This window comes from Oratosquilla oratoria, chromosome 18 (genome assembly GCF_046742065.1).
Source record: "Oratosquilla oratoria isolate Oo_2021 chromosome 18, ASM4674206v1, whole genome shotgun sequence".
Taxonomy (NCBI): Eukaryota; Metazoa; Arthropoda; class Malacostraca; order Stomatopoda; family Squillidae; genus Oratosquilla; species Oratosquilla oratoria.
This window is the reverse complement of record NC_134794.1, coordinates 9,858,325-9,886,216: the sequence shown is the minus strand read 5'-3', so window position 1 is coordinate 9,886,216 and position 27,892 is coordinate 9,858,325. Positions and strand designations below refer to the sequence as shown.

The 27,892-nt window shown below is 41.4% G+C and overlaps 2 protein-coding genes across 2 annotated transcripts in view; one reads left to right on the top strand and one right to left on the bottom strand.

Annotated features, from left to right (window-relative positions):
- LOC143035055 (glyceraldehyde-3-phosphate dehydrogenase) overlaps nucleotides 1-6,824 on the bottom strand; it is an 8,161-nt gene extending 1,337 nt beyond the window's left edge. The window contains exons 1-3 of the mRNA XM_076201543.1: nucleotides 6,725-6,824; nucleotides 292-418; nucleotides 1-38 (exon numbers count right to left, since the gene is read on the bottom strand). The exon at nucleotides 1-38 is cut by the window's left edge and continues 1,337 nt beyond it. Coding sequence (XP_076057658.1) covers nucleotides 1-38; nucleotides 292-369 — 116 coding nt within the window. The 5' untranslated portion in view covers nucleotides 370-418; nucleotides 6,725-6,824. The remainder of the gene's footprint in view (nucleotides 39-291; nucleotides 419-6,724) is intronic.
- Nucleotides 6,825-7,453: 629 nt separating this feature from the next.
- LOC143035056 (mitochondrial 2-oxoglutarate/malate carrier protein-like) lies at nucleotides 7,454-27,034 on the top strand. Its single transcript, XM_076201544.1, has 6 exons — nucleotides 7,454-7,596; nucleotides 18,936-19,160; nucleotides 21,373-21,463; nucleotides 22,689-22,902; nucleotides 23,025-23,124; nucleotides 25,791-27,034. Exons 1-6 carry the CDS (start codon nucleotides 7,532-7,534, stop codon nucleotides 26,020-26,022), a joined length of 927 nt encoding a protein of 308 aa, XP_076057659.1. The 5' UTR covers nucleotides 7,454-7,531; the 3' UTR covers nucleotides 26,023-27,034.
- Nucleotides 27,035-27,892: the final 858 nt, after the last annotated feature.

The following is a 27,892-nucleotide window of genomic DNA, read 5'->3' as shown; positions in this document are numbered from 1 at the left end:
TAGTCCAAGGTGATGAAGGGGTCGTTCACAGCGACGACCTGTGGATGGAGGAAGTGGTGAGAAACTATACAAAAACTTGTGCAAGAATTAAATATTGCCATAGTGAACAAATGCTAAATTCAAAGTTTCCCCAAACAAGTCCAAATCACTAATATGGTTTCATCCCCCAAGCAAATCCTGCCGGCTCCAGAACCGGTTCTCCGTTCTCGACTAAATTTCGCAAACAGAATCACAAATAGACAATTATACCCACAGACTTCATTTAAAACAAATTATTAACCTACAACTCACCTCAGCGCCCTTGTCAAGGGCAGCACGGAGAACAAGACGGCCGATGCGGCCAAATCCGTTGATTCCGATCTTGGACATGATGAAGGCGGGGCGTAGGAAGGACGAACCGAGTCAACGACCACTGAAACTGTTAGAAAACGAGCTTTAGCATCCGGAAACAATGTTATGGTAAATCTGCAGGGGAAAAAAAGGGCTACCCTTTAATGTGCCGGCTCTTTACCAAAAGCAAGTCTGGTTTTCAATAACACTTAAATGCACAGTTCCCCCAGGAAAGCAACCCAATTACAATTACTTTTAAAAGCAAACACTAAGCTTTCACTGCGTTAAGAAATACAATCGATCTATAGATCTCAGCAAGCACACCGGCAGCTCTACCAAGCAGATCGATGTTTTCACGTAGTGACGTCAGAAATGGCGGCGGCAGTAACAATCGCAAACAACGCTTTTGCAATTGCTAGACAAATTCGCCTTTCCCACAGAACTAGTTATCAAAGACAGTAGGGATACTGCACTACGTATATATTAAAATAAAAATATATCAAAGGTTACAGCACACCACGACAGCTTGGTCTTCACCCACCTCGAGACCTGAAAGGACTGGCGATGATCAGCTGGTGCGGCTCTTATAAGCCTTCAGACTGACGTCACGTGACGTGTTCTGGCCAATGAGAACCCGAGCCGGCAACGCTTCCCCCAACTCTTGCGCACACTGGCATCTCGCCTGTGATGCAACTTGCCAGATCCTTTTCGCCTCTAGCTACATGGCAGAATTATCCTCTAAAATAATGCACATGCCATGTAGGCAATACAAAGACCCGTGCTTCCCATCTCGCAAAAACGAGATATTCTTTTACAGAGACAAAAATAGGCGCTGTGGTACGTTGTATCCTGTTCGACCTTCACAGAGTAAGAGGTGACTCGGACACCGGCAAGCAGGCCTCCTCACGCTCTTCGTCCACGTAGTCTTCATGACTGCATCCACTCCGATTCTGCAATTTCACCAAAACCTCCAATATTCCCGCATGCAACTGAATCCCATGCACGCTAACATGAACCAGTAAATCCACCTAGTTACATGTTCCCCTTGATATACTAACAATGACAAATGCAGGCCTACAAAATTACCAAAACATCCTTGAGTATATTTTATTCATATAGACAAGTCTGGTATACGGGTTGAACATGCATCTGTGACACGCGAAGCCTTGCTTGAGCAGCAACGAACTAAGACATCAACGGATTTTCTCACTAAATACTGGTTACCTCGACATCCATGTTTGTCCCCATTCCCCCAAATGAAATGAAACAGTCAAGATAATTCTTACAAGGTGGACATCTACCCTAGTACCCGATTTCCCTGCCTAAATAAAAATTCACATTGCGTAAAAACTATTTTGCCTTTGATGGAGCAGTGTACGCCTGTAGTAATACTCTTCCACCAGATGCCGTGGGACGGCATAGCCCCCATCACGCCTAGCCCCAAAATAGAACATCTTTCCGCCTAAACCTCAGCCAATTGCTGGGGTGGCAGAGTGTCAAGGGCAAGGCAAGGTTATGTTGAGGGCACAGTCCTATCGAACTTGGCACACTTACTTGACAGCATGCATGACACGTGTTTTGTGGACAAATGAAATATTCACATTGAACTACCAGAATTCTCAGACGGTTGTCGAATATGCTTTACGATTGTTTCGCCGTGTGCTTGCATTGCATCCTTAGTTTATGAACGCTACCCAGAATCAGTGGCACTCCCATATTTTCCATATCTGTCAGACTATGGATTTGCCTACATTATTGTATTATATATATTCCCTCTCGTGTAATGCATTTCGTTCCTCCAGCATCCTATTAAATATGCCAGAGGTAAATGCTCCTCTATAGTACATGCCCTACGTAAAAGATCCATAGCCAAAGTCGAGGAGGAGGTGGGGGGGCAATGTCATGGCAAGGTCATTCAAGACGACCTCACTGCCACCACCCTTCCCTTCCACGTTCGATACACGGCGGTAGTGGTGCTGGTGCAAGAGGGTGGGGGAGGGAGGGGGGGTGCTAGGCGAACTATCATAACCTAAGACCTGGTGACCATTTCCGTTATATAAATCGCCATGCTTCGACTATAACTCTAGCACCCGCCACCTCTGGTTCGACCATGCGCAAAGGAAGAAACTACCAACACGCCCCTTCACCCTCCACCCTCTCCAGAGGCCATCTTACCAAGATGAGCTTTACACTATTGACCCTATAGAGTGTACCTTTCTTCCAACACCTGCAGAGAGAGACACACACACACAACGCCCTCTACCATGCGAGTCTGTTTCGACCTTGAGCAAAGGCAGGGGGGACAGGGAATGTCCTTCAGTCTTGGAAACAAAAAAAATATCGCCAACGAGCCAGACCGAACGAAACACGTCGGTGTGTTTGTTTAAAGCCTGGGTTTTTTGACATTTACGTTCCTTGGAGAGACACGTACCGCTGGGGGCAAAAGTGCATAACGTGGATATGCGAATGTTCGAGTGAAATGGGCCTGGCTATTCTGACACCAAATGCAGCGCCACCACGGACGGCACCGTGAAGGTGGTGGGGTGGGTGGCGGGTAAGCAGGTAGGTCACATGGTATAAGCCGCACACATGAATGCCAAGACTGACGCAGTGCCGTCTCATGGGCTTCGTAGTGGGACTCTGAACCTCCAGTTATTGATTGTGGGGCATAACGAACTTTTACCAAGAAAGGAGAGAGAGATTGGGGGACGGGACGGGTGTGGCAGGTTTGTCTGGTCTGTAAAATTGCATGGTAGACAGGTCAAATAACAGCTTAACCGGAAACTGGGTGTGGTCAACTAGCCTGGCAGGGAACAGAGGCAATCCATTGTCAAAAGAAAAGAAAAAAAATCGTACTGGTAAGAACGAACGAGAAAATGCTGATGGAGAAATGAGGGAGGGAAATGAAAGTTTCCTGGAAAGCAAACAAAAGGCATTGAGAAGAGAACAACTCCACCGTTTATAAAGCGGGGGAGGGTATCCTTAGCCGAGGGGGGGAGGGGTCCCTAGTGATGGCTGTCGATACCTAAAATAACATTGGTGCCACCCAGAGTGGAGTGCCCCCCCGAGATGAACAAAACCGAGTGGCCGACAAAGCCAGAGAACCACCCAGCATGAAAGAAGTGTCCAGTAGTTACTACAAACGTGACTAATCGGTGACTAATGCAAATTATCTAGGACCAAATTGTTTGGAAGACCCACCCCCCCACTAGTGTTTGTACAGGTGTACATCTTAAAAGAAATTTAAATTAAAATTTCGTGTGGCAGCCCGTGGCATTTGCTATATATAAGATATACATAGGCTCCTATTAGGAAAAAATGTAAGTAGAGGAGAAGATAAATGTGAGGTAAGTGGAGTAGGATGAGAGGGCCTAAGTGGAATAGGGGGAGACAGGGTCAAATTGAATGGGGGAAAGAAGTGGTCAAGTGAAAGGGATGGGGAAAGACGGGGTCAAGTGGATGGGGAGGCGAGACTGGTTCAAGTGGAAGGGGGAGGCGAGACTGGTTCAATTGGAAGGGGGAGGCGAGACTGGTTCAAGTGGAAGGGGGAGAGACAGGTTCAAGTGGTGGTGGAGAGGGTGTCAAGTGGTGGGGGAGAGACAGGTTCAAGTGGTGGTGGAGAGGGTGTCAAGTGGAAGGGGGAGACAGGTTCAAGTGGTGGGAGGAGAATGGTATAAAGTGGAGGGGGAGAGGATGTCAAGTGGAAGGGGGAGAGACAGGTTCAAGTGGTGGGAGGAGAATGGTATAAAGTGGAGGGGGAGAGGGTGTCAAGTGGAAGGGGGAGAGACAGGTTCAAGTGGTGGGAGGAGAATGGTATAAAGTGGAAGGGGGAGTATGGGATCAAGTGGAGACGGAGAGACAAGGTCAAGTGGAAGATGTAGGGATGGTGTCAAGTAGGGGTGGATGAGGGGGAGGGAAGGGGGAAGGTGGAGGTGAGATAAGGTACGAGGGGTAAACGTGAAGAATGGTATGTGAAGAGTAAGTGGGGCGAGAAACGGACAGATAAGGGGACTAAAGGGAGCAAGTAAGGAGGGAGAGAAGGGGCAAGTGGAGGGAGATAGAGAAGGGGCAAGTGGAGGGAGAGAGAAGGGGCAAGTGGAGGGAGAGAGAGAAGGGGCAAGTGGAGGGAGAGAGAGAAGGGGCAAGTGGAGGGAGAGAGAGAAGGGGCAAGTGGAAGGGGAGAGAAGGGGCAAGTTGAAGGGGAGAGAAGGGGGCAAGTTGAAGGGGAGAGAAGGGCAAGTGGAGGGAGAGAAAAGGGCAAGTGAAAGGATAGGGAATGGGGCAAGTGAAGGAGTAGGTAATGGGCAAGTGAAGGAGGTGATAAGGGGCAATTGAAGGGGGAGAGAAGGGGTCAAGTGGAGAGAGAAGAGGGCAAGTGAAAGGGTAGGGAATGGGGCAAGTGAAGGGGGAGAGAAAAGGGCAAGTGAAGGTGGTGATAAAGGGCAATTGAAGGGGGAGATAAGGGGCAAGTAAAGGGAAGGGGAGAGGATAAGGAGGCTGGTGAAGGGGGTAGAGGGGACAAAATGAAGTTGGAAGAAAAGAGGAATGTGGAGACAAATATAATTTCAAAAACATTTTTACCATTAATGTACATAAACACAAAAACCCATATCAGCTGTGACTACCAACATGATCCCTTTACATCCTCAGGAAAGTGACTTCTTTTACAGATGTTACTGTAACTAATGTTTGACTACTTTACCAAGTGGATCAAAGCACCCTCCATTAAATCCTTTGTTACAGTGAAGCCACAAGCAATTTATATCTTGCCAAATCTATACAATGTTACTAAGAGGTGTCAGCCCAGTGAAGGGATCACTAACACTAATAAAAGCCAGGAAATTTAATTCCAATAAGGGTATATCCAAACTTAATGGTTAATCATTTACCTCTGCAGTATATTTCTTCCCTCCCCTTCAAAGATGAACTAAGGTTTGACCAAGGATAAATCCAAGAGATAACAGCAATTTTCAAGTCGTTAGCCACTGACACGTTCTTTGTACTTTTGGTTGTGATTTTTGACAGTACCCCAATAGGTCCAATTTACAAAATCTTTATTCTTGGTTAGACAACCTAATGGATGGGGATGACAGGTGGTAAAAGTGATGGAACAACCTAGTGTATGCATTATGGTCTCTTGCAGCCTCCTTCATTCTTTTCTTATTTTTGGTGCCCCCTTCCTACAAGAATGCATGAATCTTTCGCAAGCAAATAATTGACATAACCTGACCTAACCCCCTCAGCTCTACCCAAGGGCTGCAACAACACCCTCTAATCTTTCCTAACCAGGGACTAGATTCTACCTCCCCTGTCCAACTTACCTAGTTCACTGCAATCTACACAGTGATAAAGGCAGCATTAATATTTCTGTTAAATTTTCCATTGCTCTGTCAGGCCACTGTAAGATCTGTGGGTTTTTTGATAAGGGTAATCCCAGCATAATGTTTAACCCATTCTAAAAAATACTTTTATTGGCTAAAGACTAATTCTATGTACAGAGCAAGTTATATTAATATTTGGTATGCACTCCTCTAGAGGGTTCTTCAAATGAGTAATACAGCAATTTTTTTTTATCCATTCAACACAGCTGTCCTACAAGGAGAGGTGCTGCTGTTGCACCTCTAGACATTGCTGGATCAAAGGAGACATGAAAGAAAAATAAGTTGCTCAATGGATATCACGACATCCTGTATACATTTCTTTCACAGAAACTTCAATGACCCAAAAGGACATTACTTAATGGACATTGGTTCTTGATCTGAACTATCAATTACTGGAACACAGACATTATAAGCATATAAGTGCACTGGCTGACTAGTATAAAGAGGAGAGAACAGCATACAAGTAACAATGGCTGCTTCTTGATGTCAATATATTTTCTTAACATTCATTGGCAAGATAATACAGTAGCAGACAAACAAGTAATGTGACACATATTTCACATATGCGAGAGATTGCCCGGGGATTTTCATAACCAACTACTCAAATGAAAACTATCATGAGAATTCGATTTTAAATCTATCTTTGCCGGCATGTTGGATTCCAGTACCGATTATATTTCGCATTTAATTACCACTAGTGATGTCAGTGGGCACCATATATGACACTAAATACCAATAAACATTACAAGCGAACCATGCACCGGAGTATCATACTAATTCAAGACTTCGCAGATTTAGTATTGCGACAAAAATCACATAGCAAGATCATCAAAGGCCACCTAAGCGTCAGCCAGACGTCGGTTTCATGTTATTATACGAAAAACCACAACATTATTACATGTCAAGCATTTAGAACTTGGATCTACATCCCTGTGTCTTTAAGCTGTCTTAAAATAATTGCAGTTACCTAATTATAAGTCATGTACAGCAAAAACTCTGTGGAAATATGTTACCTTTGTTCCTAACCAAGGTCAAAGAGGACAGGCCGAGAGCAGAGGAAGACGATGAGCTCTTTTTGACAGAAGTGTAGATAAGATCTATAATAAGTATTACTAGAATGTAAGTAAAAAGGGTAACTAAATTGTCATCATGTCAACATGAATTTTTATTGAATTAGTTGCATGTGTATTACTTATTCGGGCGGCTGATCGCCTTCATTTTTTCAATGTACAATGCCTCAGGACATCATTTGCTCCTTGATTTATGAAAATTGAACTGAGAAACTAGTCGATCTGGCTGTCGCGTTCATTTGATTTATTGTCAACATTACATAATATGCAATGTTATATCTTGTTAATGCGCACTATTACCGTATTTAATGTAGTGGAAATGGATTTGTTTAGAAAATTCTCGATATTTTCACTCGGACACTTGGTACAATTGATGTAATGATGGTAGTATTAGGTCCTTTTTATATTCATGTTAATATTTTCTCCTGTTTTATATTAACTGTAAGAAGTAAATAAATCAATATGATTTGTTGTTAACTTAATTTGAATGTTATATAATCTACATTCTACAATTAACTAATTACTTTAGTATTGATATTTAAGTAGTTTTTGTAATAGTTAAAACCAATATAGAATGTATATATATTCATATATATTTTTCTTATTTTTCCATACCATCATTTGACTTCTTGCATGTGTTTTTATGTTTTCGTCATGTTTTTCACCAAGCAGACGACGGCTTGTTTCCCATAGTGGTTGTTGTTGGGGAGTGAGTCTGAAACTTAAGTGTTGGGGGGATCATCAGTGGGAATGGCACAGGAACCTCCAAAGACGATACCAAATGGGGTTAAATTCCTATTTGGTGGACTTTCAGGGTAAGTTTTATGATTAGTTATCAACATATTGCATGTTAACTTACCTTATTGAACTGTTGCTGCAATGACTCGGATTATTAGGGATAAATTCCGAGCTATGACCTTGTTGCCAGTTAAACCAGCCTCATTATTCATGTTTATTATTTGTGATTGATTCAGTGCTTATTAATAGGGTGTGGACATAATACTCTAAATAAAATTTCACGACTATGGTGTGATTAGGGTACATAATTTGTTCTGAATATTTGTTAAAGGTAAAATGTCAATTTTCTGTTTATGGAAATTTGTCCTTGTAAGTTGTAACTCGTGTTAGTGTTACTGTTAGTTTGGTTGCCATGTCTCTTCAAAGATGTAAATCTTTTCACACACTCCACATTCATCTCTTGTTCTGTGAAGTCGTTCCTATTGTCAACAATTGTTATAAATAATAAAACATTTGAATTTGTTCATATTAGACCTACATTTGAACAACTTTGTTGAATTCATCCCTTTGAGACAACATCGTCATCTTGTAAATAGCCCAACAGACCCCTTCATCATATACTCCTCGTGATACTTTGTAGGGTCAATTTATAGATTCACCCAACCATAGAACTTGATATCTGGCTCATGTTGTAGGCTTCAGTAATTTTCCCCAAGGTCTTTGTGTTATCTTCGGCAATTGTAATTATTTCGAACTATCATACTATGTGTTCTTTTCATTATCTGCACTTCATGTATATTGATTTGATGCCAAATAAAATTGTTAGTGTTATTATTGTATATCAAAGTGGGTAGGCTCGCTTTCACTGTAGGATAGATTCCTCAGTGCTGGGATTAACACTGGCCCTCATTTGTGCACATCAAACTTTGTATTGGGAAGTTCTCATAAATTGTTAGTATATACCAAAATACATGCCATATTTCCATAAGAATTGTATAGAGTGGAAGTTTATAGAACAAGTATGTGATTTACATGAATTGTGCTTATTAAGCTGATAGACCTACTCAGGGGGGTGGAGGCACCCCATAGGTTGCTGGCCAACTTGGCCCACTGCAGTTAGCATTGTACTACAGAGTCCTCCTTATATGGTAATTCTTTATCCAGTAAATTCACAGTTATGATATTTGGTAATTATTACCCACAATTCTATTTATGGTAAGAAAAATTCACAGATACGGTATTCGCTAGATATTTTGAAGAGGAAAGAGCAGGGAGAAGGTACGCCTGCCATATCCTATTATTACATGTTATAATGGGTTTGGCATACGGTAATTTCAATTTACGTTAAGGTTTTCAGGAATGCATATGTATTGTATAACAAGGACTTACTATACTAGCATTGTATTTGTTGTTTGTTGCAGACATTATTTGCTAGCCAGTCAGAACGTCCCACTTGGTTTTCAGTCAAAACATCCCACTTGTGTATACCAAAACTCCCCACTACCAAAATGTCCCACTTAAAAACGTCCCATGCCAAGTCAAGGCATTTGATGGTGTCATTGGTCGATTGGAACTTGGAGGAATTGGAGGTATAATATACCTCCATGATTGGAACGGAATCCTTTATATTCATCAACTGGTAAATTCACCAAAAATGGAGAGTAGGACCCTTAAGTGAAGAGTAAGGGTACCTTTTTAATTTGTTATAGCAGGTGCTCCTGGGCACTTGCATTCCTTAGTTTTCCACCAGAAATGGTGAAAGAAATAGAATTTAAAGGAAGGGTATGGCACACCCGATACGGTCATAATCCCAAGTGCTGAACACAAATAATGGGTTATTCAGTGTTCAGTGCATAATAGTGGGGTTACGGCCGCATTGGATCGTCATAGGAGGGTCATTGCTTATGAAATTATTAAGGTCCTTCTTTCTTCAAGTGTGGCAAGTCTCAGTCTAGCTACTCTCTCCTCATGTGAACAGTTTTTCAGTGCCGGGACTAGTTTAGTTGCCCTACTTTGTACCTGTTCTGGCTTCTTTTCTTTTTTCCAAGAAAACCTAGTATCTACCTATATATTTCTCCTCTCACTCCTAGAGCTTCCAATTTAGCTAAAAGTCTGCTGTGGGGGACAGAATCAAATGCCTTTCAGCAATCAAGATAACATCTGCACTACACAGCCTCCATATTTTCTAACTCTTTTAAATATTCTAAAAATTGGGTCAGGTAAGATCTCCCTGCTCTAAACCTGTGTTGGTAATTCTTTAGCAGGTGATTTTTTTTCCAGGTGCTCTACTATATCCTCAGTTTTTCTATTACTTTACATGGAACAGAGGTGGGACTCACAGGTTGATAATTTAGGGAGTTAGTCTTATCACATTTCTTGAAAATAGGACATAATGTTGGCTGTGGTCTAGTCTTCCGGCAAATTCCCTGAACTAATTGAAGTGTTATACTACTTCTTCCTTGATCTTTCTCTAGCTTCTGGCATAAGCAAGGAAAGCCTCAGGATTTATTTTAACTTTAGTAGACAGTTTCTTCTCAAAGCTATATTTTGCCTCGCATACAGCTTGTGTTGCTTCATTTCCCTTCCCACAGTACATATTGTACCTGGTCCTTGATCTTGGTCTATATCCCTTGCAAGCTTCTTCCTTTTCCTAAGTTTGTTCATTACTCTTCGAGTTATCCATTTTGGTTTAGGTCTTGTTTCACTTGGAGAGGATTTCTGAAGTAGAACACAGGTTTCTATTACTGCATTGTACTGTTGTAAAAATTATTGCCATTTGTCTTCCACACTTCTCTCTTTAAACTCCTCCTTGCAATCAGCCCAACTAAACACGTTATTGGCCATGCTTGACACTAGCATATGAAGAAAAGTCGTAATTAGTGTCATGATGAACGTCTGAGACAAGTTCAGTTAGGCTTAGTCGAATATCACTCATAAAGTCTGAGGCAAGTTCAATTAGGCTTAGTTGAATATCATTCTCATTTGAAGAAAAGTCATAATTAGAGTCAGTGTGATAAGTCTGGCAAAAAAAATGAATACAAACAAAATATTTTAAGAATCTTTTTTTTTAAACCAGGAAAGGGATGGGGTATAGAGCATTGGAATCATCCGAGGTATAAATGCAGACAGAAGTGTGAAAGACGTATAGGAGAGGAAGTGACATTGTTGGTTATGTTGTTGGGTAGGTGCCAGAACTTGTGCAAGATTCTGACACTTGTTGATGTAGAACTGCTTGGCAAGTCAAGAATAGATTTTGTAAGATTCTTGGCAGATGAAGTGTGATTCTCAAGGGGGCATAGTATAGTATGCAAGTCTCTGCACTGTTATAATTGAAAAAAAGATTGTTAAAAGGAGTTCCATGTTTAGAAAGTGTAGAATGTATATCTCCATGATATGCTTTCCATGAGATCAGTGATGGGCACCTGATAGTGATCCTGCAAAATTTATGTTAAAGAGAATAATCTTCCTGCTGCTCGTTTTCAAAATACTACTATCTGTAAATGCAACCAGTCTTTGGACTTGCCTCAACATCTCTGATCAACATCAACTGTTATCATCACCCTTTTCACAAGTTGAGTTGATAACCAGGAACTGTCCCCCTCCAACTACTCTCAGCCAGTGACATGGAAACAGACCCACTTTTTCTTCTCCTCCTCCCCCTCCCCCCTCCCAAATGGGAGGGGCCGAGGATTGATGCCAGCTGCTGTGGGCTTCTGTTCAGTGAAACTCGGCCATAATGGTTTTATGGTTTATTATTATTATTATATATTTTTACAGTGTCTGAGAAGTACAGTAGGAGTTACAAGGTTGGATAGAATGAGAAATTAGGGGAACAGGAATGGAAAATGAGATGGGAAATAAGGCTGATGGAGTATTGGGATGGTAACACATGGAAAAAATGAGCGAAGAAATATTAGGAAAAGAAGTGTGGGAGGCACAGGTGGATAGAGTGAACTTTAAGGGATGACTGAGGATGAGATTAGTGAAAGAGGTGAAAGGGACTTTTGGCAAGAGGACTGTCTGTTGAGTAAGAAAGGGAGAAGGCATGGGATAGGGGTGAGAGGAGAATGGCTGTGTATGGACAATCATGCAACCCAAAGGGATTTTCTTTCTGTCTTATCTCTTCTGTGTTGAGCAAGGAAGGGAGAGAACTGGATAGTGACTGTGTATAGATGGTATTTTGATGCAGCTTGAAGGGATTTCTCCCTGTCTTTTCTATTTTCTGCAAGAGGGGATGGAGCGGGAGGGTAGCCATTTAAGTGAAGTAGCCTTGTTGTGGATGTGCTGTCTTGCTGCATTGCTTTTGACCAGGGTGGTGGGCAGGAGACAGGGATGATCAAAGTTTATCTATGAGGAGCAAGGCAAGAGGGAGGAATGAATGGTGGGTAGGTGCGGATGTGAGCCTTTGTTTGGGCTATCCCCCTTGTAATGGGGAAGAAGTCCTTGGTATATAGATGATTATTATTATTGTTTCTTGAGTAGGTGTAGGAATTAAAGTTATCATTCCTGGGAAGATCAAGGAAGTATTGCCCAATAGACCTGTTAGTAATAGGTATCGGAGACACCTGCACAATAGGGACGTGTGGATCAGTAAAGAAACTATAAAAGTAAGATATGCAGACAATGGAAAGAATAGCTTGTTAGGGTGAAACAAACAATATGTGGTATGGAACAGAGGATGGAGGATTATGGAAGACATTTTGTGTATGGTAAGGAGATTCTTGATTGTTCAGAATAGAATTGTTAAAGGACATTGTTAGCAGAATTGCCAAATTAGTGGGAAAACCATAGTTAGTAGTATACTGTACATATTCTTGTCTCAATTATTTCATAGAAAGATAAATAGACAGATATGCATTCCAGTGAAAAAGTGTGGTTTAAAGAAAAAATTCTGGATAAAGTTCCAAGTATAGTTCTTTAGAGCTGTCATCTAGTGACTACTCCTTTCCTCTTGATACTAGCCAGTGACTCGGTACAGATCCACTTGAATACATCATGGACAGCAGTCTAATATCTTCTAGAGAAATCAGTGGGAGGTTGTGAGAGCTGTAAATGGCTGCTATGGGGGCTGCAGGTTTCCGGTAAACTTCAAGGCTTGTTACTATGTTCATTGTTTTTTCTCAACCAGATTTTACTCCATTCTTAAGGCTTATCTTATCTCTTATCTCAGGCTGCGGTAATCATACCCCCAGAGGTATGTGATGCAACCTTCAAGGGATATGCAGGCAGGCCCTGTTTTGCAAACAATGGATGTAACCTTCTCAGATTGTGCATGGATGATTTATGTGTTGGGCCAACAAGCCAGCAAGCACACATTTTTGTTCAGAAACCTTTTACTCTTAATAGCTCAGTTCCAGAGTTGGGATTATTTATTTTTAATTTATTTTATTGCTTAGTTTTATTATTATTATTTTTAAGAAAAAATTGTGTTTAGGTGTATAATTATTTATATATTTATTTAGTTCTTTATTTGTTATAACTGATAATGGTGATTCTCATAGGTATTCTTCAGAACTTGAGAACTGCAGTTATTATTGAATTGTTAATTTCTTGTGTGGTAGCTTTGCATCATTGACAGGCCTGTTAAATCTAATTCATCTGGTAGATTGTTTATGCAAATGTGTATGGTGCCAGTGTGTGAGTCAGGTATGGGGAGTGTATTAACGTAATTGTAATATATGGAAAGCAGTTAAAACTTGTGGGGTTATGTACTTTTTCTCCAACTGTCATTTCTAGTTTTAAATTATGATATTGCCTTGGACTATCTTGCCCTCTATTCCAATTGACACATCTAAGTGGAAAATGTTTTTTGATGTGTTTTAGATTTTTTTTTCTCCCTGTCTCTCTCATGACAGACTTCTGAATAGCAGTGAATAGAGGACTGGGTGTAGAGATGAATTATATAGTTAAGGAAGGCAATTAAGTTTGTATGGAGAATGTTTTTCCAACCTAAAACCATTTGTGTATTTACATCATCCACAAGCAGTACAAAATTATTAGTTTAAAAGATGGCCAACTGTTTTTCTGTTAGTTTGTCAGACACCTTTAACATAAACTTTACATGTTGACATTATGATGCAGTTATTACATCAGTTTATACATGTATATACAAAGGGCTTTTTCCCCCTTACAATGGAGGTAGCCAAAGTCAAAGGCATAAATCCACTCCCACCCATTTCATCCACACATACTCCACTCCCATTCACCACCCCTTCCTCCCTCTTTTCTTGGCTCCTCCTGGATGATGGGTCATCCCTGCATCTCACCCACTGCCCTGGGTCAGAAGCAATCCAGCAAGACACAACACATCCATAGCAAGGCTGCTTCATTTAATCAGCGATCTTCCCTCTCCATCCCCTCATGCAGAAAAAGAGATGGCGAGAAATCCCTTCTGGCTGCATCAAAATATCATTCACACACAGTCCCCCATGCACCATCCACACACAACCACTCTCCACTCACCTCCATCTTCTGTCTTCTCCATTCCTTCCCTACCTCATCCATCCATCCCATCCTTGGCACCTCCCTCATGTTCACTCCCTCCACCACTGCTTTCCACACCTCTTTCACCAATTTTTCTTTACTCCCTCCACATGTCCAAACCACCCCAATACTCCTACATGAAGCCCATCTCCCAACTCCCCTTCCACCCCCGCTAGCCTCCTCACCTCCTCGTTTCTCACTGTCCAACCCAGCAACACCACACTTCTCAGGCACTCTATCTCACATTCTCCCTCCCATGCTCCACACTTCCACCTCACACAGTGCTGCCAGTACAACCACCTATCCCAGTATCCACTCCCAAATGTCTACCCCTCATTACACTTTCAGTCTCCCAAGGCATCCACCTGCCTCTCCCAATCCACACTCCACCTCCACCCACTCCTGCCACATTTGCCCCCAATATCCAAAGCCATCCACCTCCCTCAATATCCATCCCCCAACACCCACCTCCAACTCACCACCACCCCCTCCACTGCACATCTCATCACCCCACTTTCACCCACATAGATCTTCAACCTAGCCCCTTGCACACCCTCCCAAACTCCATTACTGACTTCCTCAATCCCTGCCCTAATCCTGCAAAGTGCAGTAACACCAGCAAACAACAACCAGCCTATTTCCCTCTTCTCTTTATTTTCTTTAATCATCTTAAATCCTCACCCTATTATCCTTGCATTTACCTCTAGCATCATCTCATCCATGTTTAAATTGAACGGCCACGGGTACATGACACATCTGGCAAAGTCCCACCCCCCACCTCAAACTACTCATTCTCTCCATCCCTATCTCCAACAGAGGCTCTACTACTCTCGTAAAAACTTTTGACCAATCTTAACAAATTTCCTCTTACCCCATATATCTGCAATACTTCCCACAGTGCCTCTCTGTCCACCCTGTTGTAAGCCTTTTCCAAATCCATAAAGCCCCAAAAAACATCCCTACCTTTTCCTAAAGCCCTCCCACACATTTGCCTCAAAACTACAAATTGATCCACACAACCCCCACCTATCCAAAATCCACACTGCTCCCCACCAACCACCCCCTCTGCTCCATTCCCATTCAAAATCCTCCCATAAGCCCCCAACCATAATAATCAAACTGATCCCCCTGAAACTACCACATTTACACTTGTCCCATTTTCCCTTGTAAAGAGGAACTATACAGGCACTACTCCAGTCCTCCTGCACTACCCTCTTTTAAGTAAACATTAAACAACCTCACCATCCAGTCCACCATCACTGTATCTCCCCTTTTTTAGACATTCCACATGACCCCCCATCTAACCTAGGTGCCCTACCTACTCTCATCATTAATAGCTGCTTTCACCTCATTTTTCTTGTTTTTCCTCCATCTTCTCCATTCATCACTGTCACCTTCTAAGCACTTCCCACCATAACCACCCCTCCCTCTCACCCTATCCTCCCTCACACATAGAAATACCCCACCCACCCCCCTTCCACTGCCATCTCCCATCACCACCCCATCAGTTTATATTATTTTGAAAAAAATCCAAGGACATAGATTTATTGGATTTCAAGTTGAACCTGGGCTTGTTTGTCAACATAAAGCCTGCTCAATGTTCTCTTGTGTGTTAGTGTGTCGAACATTTAACTTAACCATAACATAAGTTTATGCATTATTATCAAGTGTAGCAGGAAAAGGTGGAGTGAAGGTGGAGGTAGAATGTAGATTGAGAGAAGCGAGTAAATGCCTTGGTGGTTTAAAGAGTGTAATGAGGAATAGACATTTGGGAATGGATGCGAAGAGGAGACTGTATGAAGGAGTGATTGTGCCAACAGCACTGTATGGGGCAGAAACGTGGAACATAAGAGAAGAAGAGAGAAGGAGTTTGAATGTGTTTGAGATGAGGTGTCTGAGAAGTATGGTGGGGGTTACTAGGCTGGATAGAGTGAGAAATGAGGAGGTGAGGAGGAGAACAGGGGTGAAAAAGGATTTGGGAGATAGGGTTGATGAAAGAATATTAGGATGGTTTGGACACATGGAAAGAATGAGTGAAGAAAGACTAGTAACAGAGGTATGGAAGGCAGATGTGGAGGGAGTGAACATGAGGGGACGTCCTAGGATGAGGTGGATGGATGGGGTGAAGGGGGCTTTGGGGAAGAGGTGAATGTCTGTTGAGGAAGGAAGGGAGAGGACGGAAGACAGAGGTGAGTGGAGAATGGTTGTATATGGATGATGTGACTGCGTGAGGAGGAATGGGCAGGGGGTGGGGTAGTATGTGTGAGTAAATTTTGACGCAGCCCGAAGGGATTTCTCCCCGTCCTCGCCTTATATGCAAAGGGGGACGGAGAGGGGGGGTCGCCGATTAAATGAAGCGGCCTTGCTGTGGATGTACTGTGTCTTGCGACACTGCTTCTGACCCAGGGCGGTGGGCAGGGTGCAGGGATGACCCGTCATCCAGGAGGTGCTCAGATGAGAGGGAGGGTGGGAGGGGTGTGGAGTGTATTTAGGGATGAAATGGGTGGGAGTGTTTTTATGCCTTTCCCTTTTTGGCTACCTCCCTTGGAAGGGGGAAAAAGCCTTGGTATATGTATGTATGTATGTATTATTATGGCATAGTTATTACCATGTCATTGTATATTATAAAGAAAAGAAAAAAACTTGTACGACCCTGATTCATTGAAGTTGAGCCTACACTTGCTATGATGGGCCAGACATTCTTCACCCATGTTGCAAGATGGGTATTTGAATATGATTTGCAAAGAGGAGAATGTATGAAGGAATGATTGTACCCATAGCACTATATAGAACAGACTTCTTATAAGGAAGCCTGAAAGGAAGATTCTGATTTTTTTTTTTTTTTTTTATGACATTTTTGAGTAACAAGATTGGTGTTACCAGGAATGATAGAACGAGGCAAAGAACCTTGGGGGTGGAAAGAGCTGTCATTTAGGGTACATCAGCGTGCTGAGGTGGTTTGGGCATATGGAAAGAATGAGTAGAAAGGAAAAGCAGTTGGAGTGGACTTGAGAGGAAAGCCAAGAATGAGGTGGATGGATATGGTGTGGTTGTGTGTCTTGGGTGCACATGTTATGTCAAGCGGGGAGAAATAGAAGGGAGAATCCATATAGATGAAATTATTGCAGTTGAAAAATATGTTCTCATTTAGATTTTAAAGTATTTTGAGCTGAATAGGAGGGGGTTGTCGACATTCAATGAAGCAGTAGGAACAAAGCAGTTCTGGCTCTCAGGACCTGCTGTGGAAGCACTGCCATGCTACATTGTCTTTGACCGGAACAGTGTGGTGGGGGTACAGGGGTGACCATTCATCGATTAGTTGCAGAGACTGGAAGTATATTAGATAGTTTTTTTTTAATGTCTGACTGAACCACTTTGTTAAAGGGGCCTTTGACAAGTAAGGAGTGATGGTCTTGGAGCCTGTCTTCTAATCTCCATTTGTCATATCTTGTTTTTTTAATTGTTAATCCATCCAATCAATTCATTGCTCCAGGTTCCAGCCTGGGCTATATATTCTTGGCTGTTGTAGGAGTTTCTGTATCCATAAATAAAGCTATTTTTAATTTTTCCCATGGTGATCTACCATCTCTAACATATCTTACCAGTTTTGTACATCACCTTCAATGACTTGAATATCATATTCAGGTCTCTTCCTCTTCATTCATTTAATGATGGTAGTCCACCATTGATACATACCATGTAATTTATTCAGTTAAAAGATATTCCAAACACAAAACATCTGGTACTATTCAGCACCAATTTATCTATTTTACTTTTATTTGGGTTGTATAGTGTGGAGTTTGCAGACTGGTTTTTGATTTACAAGTTTCTCAGAAAATCTCTAATTTGATATCTGTAGAAATATTGCTTTCGTTTGTAGACATCTTGTAAGCAAGGAAAGACAGGAGTTTGAAAAGTAGGTCAACAAGAATTCAGTCATCATGAGGAATCCTTACAAGTGCTTAACCATACCCATTGTCATCCTTAACCTGACCTTGTTAAGCAGCTAGGCAAAGCGACTGCCTACTCGTGTACAATTCAGTAACCCCATAACAATTTACAACTGTTCTAACACTGTTGTAATTACCTGAAGTGTTCATATTCAATTTAGATCTTTACTTAAAGCTGATGTATAAAAATAAGTTATTGTAAATTTCAATATATAATGTAAGGAATTTATGAATTGGTTCATTGGGACCCAATTTTGTCTAGCATTAGCCAAAACGTAATTTGTAAAGTATTACTGTAGTGTTGTTGTAGTGGCTGTAGTATTTGACTAGGATTTTTTTTATTGTGGGTGCTCTTAAGGAATTCTTTTAAGCTGATAGTAACCCTATTTAACCTGGAGCCTGGCCAGGCCAAAGGTATCTATCAACTTCACCATATTTCATCCACTTTTTCACAGAAAGATTGTTCCCCTCCTACTATTAAGTTCAACCAATGATATATAAACAGTTTCACAAAGATACAGCACATGCAGCAATAAAGTTTCTTCCTAGGAGATCCATGGGACTCAAGGAATATCTCCACACACAGCTAGTCTTTCCTTGTACATTTTTTCTGTGTACTCTAGCCACATCAACAATCTGATTTAACCTATCCAGCAGCTCACTTCCTAACCCTTTCCTTTTCCATCTCCACATTTTAATGTCTATTCTTGTAATGTCAATAATATTTTTAACTAGCAAGTTATTTTAACTGCATTGCTTCGGACCCTGGGCAATGGGCGAGATGCTGGGATGACCCATCATCCAGGAGGAGCTAAGAATAGAGGGAATGCGGGAGGGGTGGTGAATGGGGATGAAATGGGTGGGAGTGGAATTATACCTTTTGACTTTGGCTGTCTCCCTTGTAAGGAGGAAAAAGCCCTTCATATATGTATGCAAGGTTTTTAACATGGTTTATTCCTGATATTCTCAATTCTTACTTCCAGGATGGCGGCTACCTGTTTTGTTCAGCCCCTAGATCTTGTGAAGAACCGGATGCAGGTGGCAAAGAGTAAAGAACACAAGACAAGTTTACATGTTTTAAGACATGTGGTCCAGAGTGAAGGTGTGCTTGCAGTGTACGCAGGATTGTCTGCAGGGTTGTTCCGTCAGGCTACGTATACCACCACACGACTTGGCATTTATACCTGGCTTTTTGAAAAGGCATCTGGGTAAGTTGTTGGAGGATGGTTAAATATTTTTACAGTAAATGCTAAATTTTACCTCCATATATTGGATAAATTAGACTTTTTCAGGGCTTTGGACAACTGTTTATAAATTGTAGACAAACATGGATTACTGTATATGGTAGGAGTTTGGCCCATCATGTGAGATTCCACGTGATCCACATCCTATTTTGTTTTAAGTACCGTATTTTTCGGACCATAAGGCGCACCCGTAATTTGCTATTCCCCGTCCTTACATAAGGCACACCTGGTCTCGTCATCAGATAATCATGCATATGTAAGTGCATTCAGAACTGAACATTTTCGTTGTTGAATGAGAAAAATCTGTTGGGATTTAGCAAAATTACAAAAATAAGTGATATATTTTTTTATTTTGGTCAGTGAAATCGGACCACCTCCATGGACGGTCTGCCCTGCCAATACCCCTAATAAACAACATAAACACGTTTTGGGAATTGTGGGGAATAAAACCAACATTAGCAGTTTTGTTCCCAGAATTCTCTATTCACTTAAAAACACAAGATTCATTACATATGACGGTAAATTTTTAGTTTCGACCATGGGCGCAATATAGCAATAGAAAATTAATTTTTAATTTTGTAAATTATAATGTATCAATGTAATATGCAATTTTGTGAGAGGAAATGAAAAACAAAAAAGGTGTTAAAACAGATTTTGTAAGTAACGAAGTCGTGTCGGACGAATGGTACGCCATGTTTGTTATGATAGATGCCAACGTCGAAGAAATGAAAGGATGATCAATTCGTCTAACCTAACCTTACCTGTGTTTAATAAACCATTACCAGCAAATTAAATGTCATCCTGCTCGTCCTCGTTGTTGTCATCGTGAGAGACGTTGGCGGGCTTTTCAACCACTCTCTCAGCTTGCGGGGTATACAAAGTTCTTGCAGCTTGAAGGAATGCATGTATCTCCGCTCCATAACATTCCTTCAAGGAAATGTACCTGGCGAGGTACTGTCGGAAGTACCGAGGCCGTCAATTGACAGACGACAAGATGGCTTCCCGATCCTATGGTACCGACTTCGTTCATTAGCATATTTGCTTGTAGCAAGGTATTTTTTTTTTTTTTTTTTTCATTTCCGCCCACAAAATTGCATATTACATTGATACATTTTAATTTACAAAATTAATGATTAATTTTCTATTGCTATATTGCGCCCATGGTCGAAACTAAAAAAATACCCAAATGACTATAGTCGGAGTGGAGCGAGACTAGACCAATGCAAAATGGCTGTCTGTGTTGTGGACGCTATCATGTAGCCATGATAGCGTGAATGAATGCAGTGGCATGGACTTGAAAACTGTCGAAGTTTTCGTAATTTTCTTGTCAAGATACATGCATCTTGGTTATAACTTGGTTGTAACTTTTTCTAGGCCTATGCACTGTCACCGTCAGCAGGCTAGCTACGAAACGTGTCAAAATAGTAAGTCACTGTCCGAGGCATTTTTTTGCACTGAAGCCACACATAAGGCGCACCACCCGATTTTGGCCGATTTTAAGAATTTTGCCCGCGCCTTATGGTCCGAAAAATACGGTATTAGTGATAGGATCACAATCAATGGAGTGGAGCTGGAGGTATAATATAGAGTAAGGGATGCAAGTAAATGCCTAGGATAAACTCAAAGAGAGGACTGTAGAAAGGGGTAAAGAACTTGGAATTTAAGGGAGCATAAACTTGTTTCAAATGAATATGGGGGTGTATAGTGAGAAGTAATGAGGTGAGGCATGGAGTGGGGATGGAAAGAGCTGGCAGTCAGGGTTGATCAAAGAGTACTGGGACGGTTTAAACATGTGGAAAGAATGAAAGAAGAGACTAGATTCTAAAGTGTTGAAGGCAGAGATAGATGGAATAAACTTGAAGAGAGAGAATGGGATTAATGAATGGGGTAAAGATGGCCTTGAGTACAAATGTCTATCAAGTAGGTAAGGGATAGAGCAAGAGATAGGTGTAAGTTGGATGAGAGGGAAGGGAGCAAGATATTGAAATATTTTTAAGATTGATATTCAGGAAATTTATCTGATGTATGCCTCAAAAAACAACTATTTACAGGTACCCATTGTTAGCTTTTGAAAAAAAAAGTGAGAGTTGTAATGGGTAGACTGAATCATTCAAAAAGGATATCATTCATTTGTGTACTTAGTATAGAATAATAATGTTGATGTATTTCATTGCAGGCCAAGTGGGGAACCTCCAAGTTTCTTCAAAAAAGCTGCACTAGGAATGGTAGCAGGCATAGTTGGTTCTTTCGTGGGAACACCAGCAGAAGTAAGTGGCACCTTTTAAACCCATCCTACACCCGCTTGTAGTGGTCTTGCAAGATGGATGACAGATACAACAGTCCAGAATTTCCCATTGGTAGCTCCATTAGGGGCTGCAGGTTTCCAGTTGGTGAAACTCGAGCAACAATTGCTTATATTAACCCCTCTCATCATAGGCAAACTCCCCCCAAAAAAATTTGTTTGGCTTGTCTATTTTTCTACAGATGTGTGCATGGTAGATTATTTTGGTTGCTGTGTTTCTCTTTAATCTGTGTTCATGTGATTTAACTACAATAGAAAAAAGAAAAAGGCTAGACATGGGCAACTTCACTCCTTCCTGCTTAAACCATGCCAAGTTTGCATCTTAACAGAGGAATAGAAATATAAAAAGAACTTGGAGACGTTTACCATAGACCAGTTCCCATCCATTGACAGTGGAGTGGAAGAGATAGCAGTGACCGTTCAGAAGGCCAGAAAGATATTCCAAGAGGCTTCAGGAAAAACTAAACTGAAAGGAAAGGGTGAGTTTGAGTTTGGGAGTGTGGTGATGTCAGGACTAACAAGGTGGGGTGAAGGTAGTGGCACTGCTCATACATGATAGGTAAGTGTGGGCGAATAATGTAGGGAAAGAGTGGGACAGTAAGTGGGGTCTGTTGTAAGTGCGTATGCCCCGATTACAAGAAGAGGAGGAGGATTTCACAGGTTTGTAGAGTTTTGGAAGGAATGTAAATCTTGTCATATTGAAAGATTTTGATGCTAGAGTAGGGGGATGAACCAGTATTGTAGGAGGCTTGGGATGTAAGGTAAGAATTGCACTTGAGATGGTGTGTGTTCAAGAAGGGAGACAAGCCTATGTGGGACAGGGTGGTTAATGGGAGGGTGGTCAAGAGGGCATTAATGAATTAAGTTGTGATTCCCAAAAGGAAATTGAATTGATGTGCAATTTTCAGTTAAGTAGGGTGCTTTGAATTGGCCGTACTCCTATATAAGGGGGCAAGGGCTTTTGAAAACTAACCATGGAGGGGAAATGACGAGTTATGGAAGTTTACCATGTTTTGTAGGTAGCTCGTTGAATAGGGAAATTTGCAAAACATTGAGAACTGCACATCAAATTTCATTCTTGTATGGTCAAATTTGTCACAATGAGCATATTAAACAAGTGACAACCAGTAGTGTTAAAGGAAATGGAGGATAAATTTGTATAGAATGTAACAAAGATATTGTCTTTACAGATCTCATTGATCCGCATGACTGCAGATGGTCGGCTACCGTTAGCAGAGAGAAGAAACTACAAGCATGTCTTTGATGCCTTGTTTAGGATTGCGACAGAAGAAGGAGTTACCACATTATGGCGAGGTGCAATTCCTACCATGGGACGTGCAATGGTAGTTAATGCTGCACAACTTGCATCATATTCTCAAGCCAAACAGGCTCTACTTGGAACAGGTAGGATGGGTTTGAAGAATTTAACTTTGAACAACTGAGAGCATATTAATGTTCTGAATTTGCCTGAAGTTAATTGCATAACTAGAGAAAAAATTTATGAATGTATACTTCTTTTTCCTCAGGGTACTTCAAGGAAAACATTTTGTTACATTTTTGTGCATCTATGATCTCTGGTTTAGTTACAACAGCTGCCTCAATGCCAGTTGATATTGCAAAAACAAGGTATGTTTACAGGTTACACATCTTGTACCCCAATTTCTAGAAAATCTCTTTTCCTCCCAAAGTAATTCTTCGTTTTAAACGCACTCTAGTTTAATATTTCTAATGGAGACACATATACCAAGGGCTTCTCCCCCCTTTATAATGGAGGTAGCCCAAGTCAAAGGCACTCCCTCATGCATGAAAAGAGAGGATAGGGAGAAATCCCTTTAGGCTGCATCAAAATACCATTCACACATGCTTCCCCACCCTTCACACCAGAGCACCATCTACACACTACCACTGACCTCCATCTTCTGTCTTCTCCCTTCCTTCTTCAACAGACATCCCCCTTTCCCAGTGCCCCTTTTACCTCATCCATCTATCTCATCCTCGGTCACCCCCTCATGTTCACACCTCTATTACTAATCTTTCTTCACTCATTCTTTCCATGTGTCCAAACCATCCTAATGTTCACTCATTCTCTTCAAGTGCCCAAACCATCCCAATACATTTTCATCCACTCCCTTTCTACCCCTGTTCTCCTCCTCATTTCTCACTATACAGCCTAGTAACCCCTATCATACTTCTCAAACACTTCCCACTCCCATCCATTTCCCCACTATCCTTCCCTCCCTCTTTCCTTGGCTCCTTTGATGACAGGTCATCCCTACATCTTGCCCACTGCCCTGGGTCAGAACCAGTGCCTTAACACACAACACATCCATATCAAGGCTGTTTCATATAATTGGCAACCCCCTCTGTCCCCTCATGCAGAAAAAGAGAAGACTGTGAGAAGCCCCTTAAGGCTGCATCAAAATGTTATTCACACATACTCCCTCAACCCCCTTCCATGCATCACAGTATCATCTATATACAACTATTCTCTCCACTCACCCCTACCTTCTCCCTCCCTTCCTCAACAGACATTCCCAATGTCCCTTTTACCCCATCCATCCATCCATCTCAGCCTTCCACACTTCTTTTCATGTGTCCAAAGCAACCCTATCTACCAACTCCATTTTCACCCCCTGCTCTCATCATTTCTCTCTATCCATCCTAGTAATCCCCACCATACATTTTGTCAGCACAATCACCCTTTCATACAATCTCCTCTTAGCATCCATTCCCAAATGTCGCTCTCATTACATGTTTTAATCCCCCAAGGCATTTACTTGCTTCTCTGAATCTACATTCTACTTACACCTCCTCTCCTTCCTTCCCCATCACATGTGCCCTCAAGGATCTAAAGCTATCCACTTCCTCCAGACTCTTCTGCAATATTCTCCCCTTGTACATCTCATCACCTTATTTACATACATATACCAAGGCTTTTTCCCCCTTACAAGGGAGGTAGCCAAAAAGGAAAAGGCATAAAATCATTCCCACCCATTCCATCCCTGAATACACTCCACCCCTCCACCCTCCCTCTTATCTTAGCACCTCCTGGATGACGGGTCATCCCTGCACCTTGTCCACTGCCCTGGGTCAGAAGCAGTGTCACAAGACACAGCACATCCACAGCAAGGCCGCTTCATTAAATCTGCAACCCCCCCTCTCTGTCCCCCCATTGCATAAAAGGAGAAGATGGGGAGAAATCCCTTCGGGCTGCGTCAAATTTTGCTCACACATACTATCTCGCCCCCCATCGCCCCGCCCATTCCATCTCATGCATCACATCATCATCCATATACAACCATTCTCCATTCACCCCTGTCTTCTGTCCTCTCCCATCCTTCCTTCCTCTCCCTATTCCCCAAAGCCCCCCTCACCCCATCCATCCACCTCATCCTAGGACGTCCCCTCATGTTCACTCCCTCCCCATCTGCCTTCCACACCTCTTTTACTAGTCTTTCTTCACTCATTCTTTCCATGTGTCCAAACCATCCTAATATTCTTTCATCAACCCTATCTCCCAACTCCCTTTCCACCCCTGTTCTCCTCCTCACCTCCTCATTTCTCACTATCTAGCCTAGTAACCCCCATCATACTTCTCAGACACCTCATCTCAAACACAATCAAACTCCTTCTCTTTTCCTCTCTTATGTTCCATGTTTCTGCCCCATACAGTGCTGTTGGCACAATCACTCCTTCATACAGTCTCCTCTTAGCATCCATTCCCAAATGTCTATTCCTCATTACACTCTTCTCTCAATCACCTTATTTACCCACATTTATCTTCAACATCCTTCTTTCGCACACCTTCCCACTCTGATCCTGCTACATTGCTGTGTTGTCAGCAAACAACTTGTTTATTGCCCATTTTTCTCTATTTTCTTTAACCATCTCCAGTTCCTAGCCCATTACCATTGCATTTACATCTCACACCACCCCATCCATGTATAAATTGAATAGCCAAGGCTGACACATCCCTGGCAAAGTTCCACCTTTACCTCGAACCACTCTCTCCATTTCCGATTCTAGCACAGGCTCTACTACTTATAAAAACTCTTGACTGCTCCTATCCCATATATCTACAATACCCCCCTCCACAGTGCCTTTCTGTCTGCCCTGTCATAAGCCTTTTCCATATCCATAAATGGAGGAAATCCCTGTCAATTATAATTTTCAACTTTTTTCCTCTTCTTCAAAGTTGTATATATTCGAACAGCTGAATATTAAAAAAGAATTAACATTAGTGCATAAGACTGTGTGTGTACACAAAGTAATTAAAATTTTTCTTCCCACAGAATTCAGAATATGAAAATAGTTGATGGCGTACCAGAGTACAAAGGAGCAGGTGATGTCCTTATGAAAGTGATTCGTAATGAAGGTGTCTTTGCATTATGGAAGGGTTTCACTCCCTATTACATGAGGATTGGTCCACATACTGTCCTTACCTTCATCTTCCTTGAACAGATGAATAGGATGTACAAAAAGACAGTTTTAGGTGACACAAGTGGTAAGGGAGGGGGCATCTAAAAAGATATATATATCATCATAGTATGGACAATATTAGATAATGCCCTCTTGTCCCTGACCAGAACTTGGTGCAATCAGATAATCTAGAATATTCAGTACACAGATCTGTGATTAGGACTATTGGTCTCACTTGCTTCTTAGTAAATGGGATCTACTGTATTTACACTTCCTGGGATCATCTTCACCTTAACAAATGTAACATATTCCCAGATATGTTTTTTAAAGTTGTACCCATCCATCTCCACTAATGGTTTTATTTTTGTACTTGAAACGTAAATGGTATGCTTTCAGAGAACTTGGTGAAATCTAAATACTTGATCTGTAAATATTGCTTACAAACCAGTCATCAAAAGTACAGATCATGCTACTTTGCAAATAGTATACAATACTTACCAACGCTCAAGGGTTCAGGTGTAATATGACATAGCATACTTTTTAGTTTTGCTTTCAGCACGTGGAAACATATCTCAAAATTGTAATAACCTGTGCTTCCAATAAAACTACCTATCTTCACAGTGTGGATGTTGTACACAGGTGAATGGAATCTGTGCCTTGTATAAGAGATGGGTACATGCACCTATGTGGAATATATGTTATGCATTTAATTTCTTATACTTCATGTTGATCAGTATTTATTTTCTCTGTAAGTGTGTTGCATTTTGATTGTTATTCCTAATATTTGTGATGTTTTAAATTGTGTAAATTAATATTTAACTTCCAAGAAGCCTCGGAAGATGAAACCTTGTTTTAATTATATCTTATGTATTAGCTGATTTTAATGGCGTAGATCACAAATAGGATTTACAGGATGTTTTTTTTTTTTTATAAATAAATTACAAGGCACAACAATTTTTGGTTTCTAAAGATCCTCACTGTAGACACAGCAGCAGCCTAAAATTCTTTTATGTTTACAAATATTGGAGAATACTGGTTTGTAAAAACTATAGTGAGATATGTAGAGAAATGTAAATAAATAAATCATGCCTAGGTCATGGCAAGTTAATAGTGAAAATCTGGAGTTTCTTTTACAGTTCCTTAACAGTGTATACCTTTATGCAAGTACTCGTACTACTGAACATGTGGTGTTTAGCATTGTCCCAATGGTGGCAAAACTTGTTATACTATCCTTACATATAATGTCACTACTGTTGTGTATTACATTGGTTTAGGGAGTTCCAAGGAACCTATTACAATTGGTACAGTAAAAATTTGTCTAAAAATTCCATTAAAAAAGTGACAAAATCTTCTGTGAAACAAGACAGCTGTATTTTTACCCTGCTAAACCACACAAGGTTTGCATTTAGGAATTGTATTTTCTTGACACCAGTGGAGTTTTGAATGTTTTCAATTGCCTGAGTACCTGCTATGACTTTTATTGCATGGTCTTTTAGCTCTATTTTATATCCTACATGAAATTCAAAAGCAGTTTCAAGGGAAACCAATTGCTACCTCATCACTTCCAAGTGGTGACCCTGAGTTATGCTGAGAGTATTTGACAGACTGACAGTATGTTCAGTCTGTCCAACTAACAATCACAAGTTCTTCAGCGATGGTGGGGGCAGAAGATTGATCTATGGAATCCCTTAGTAACAATCTACACAAGAGGCAACTGACCCAGTGGATGGGGAGCAGCAACAACCTACATGGCTTAACAGGATCCATTCTGCTCACCCTACATGGGGAAGAGGCTAGAGAAGGTGCCCTAAACATAGCCTCCTGAACTTTATCAGGCTGAGGAGCCATAATGGTTGCCCATAATGCAGGAGAGGGTGGGTAGTTGCTCTGGTGTTACCAGTGTTGATCATAAGTTGGGAGGGGGCTTTGCTTCATTCACTGGGAAGTGTTGCAGGGCAGGGTGGGAGTGCAACAA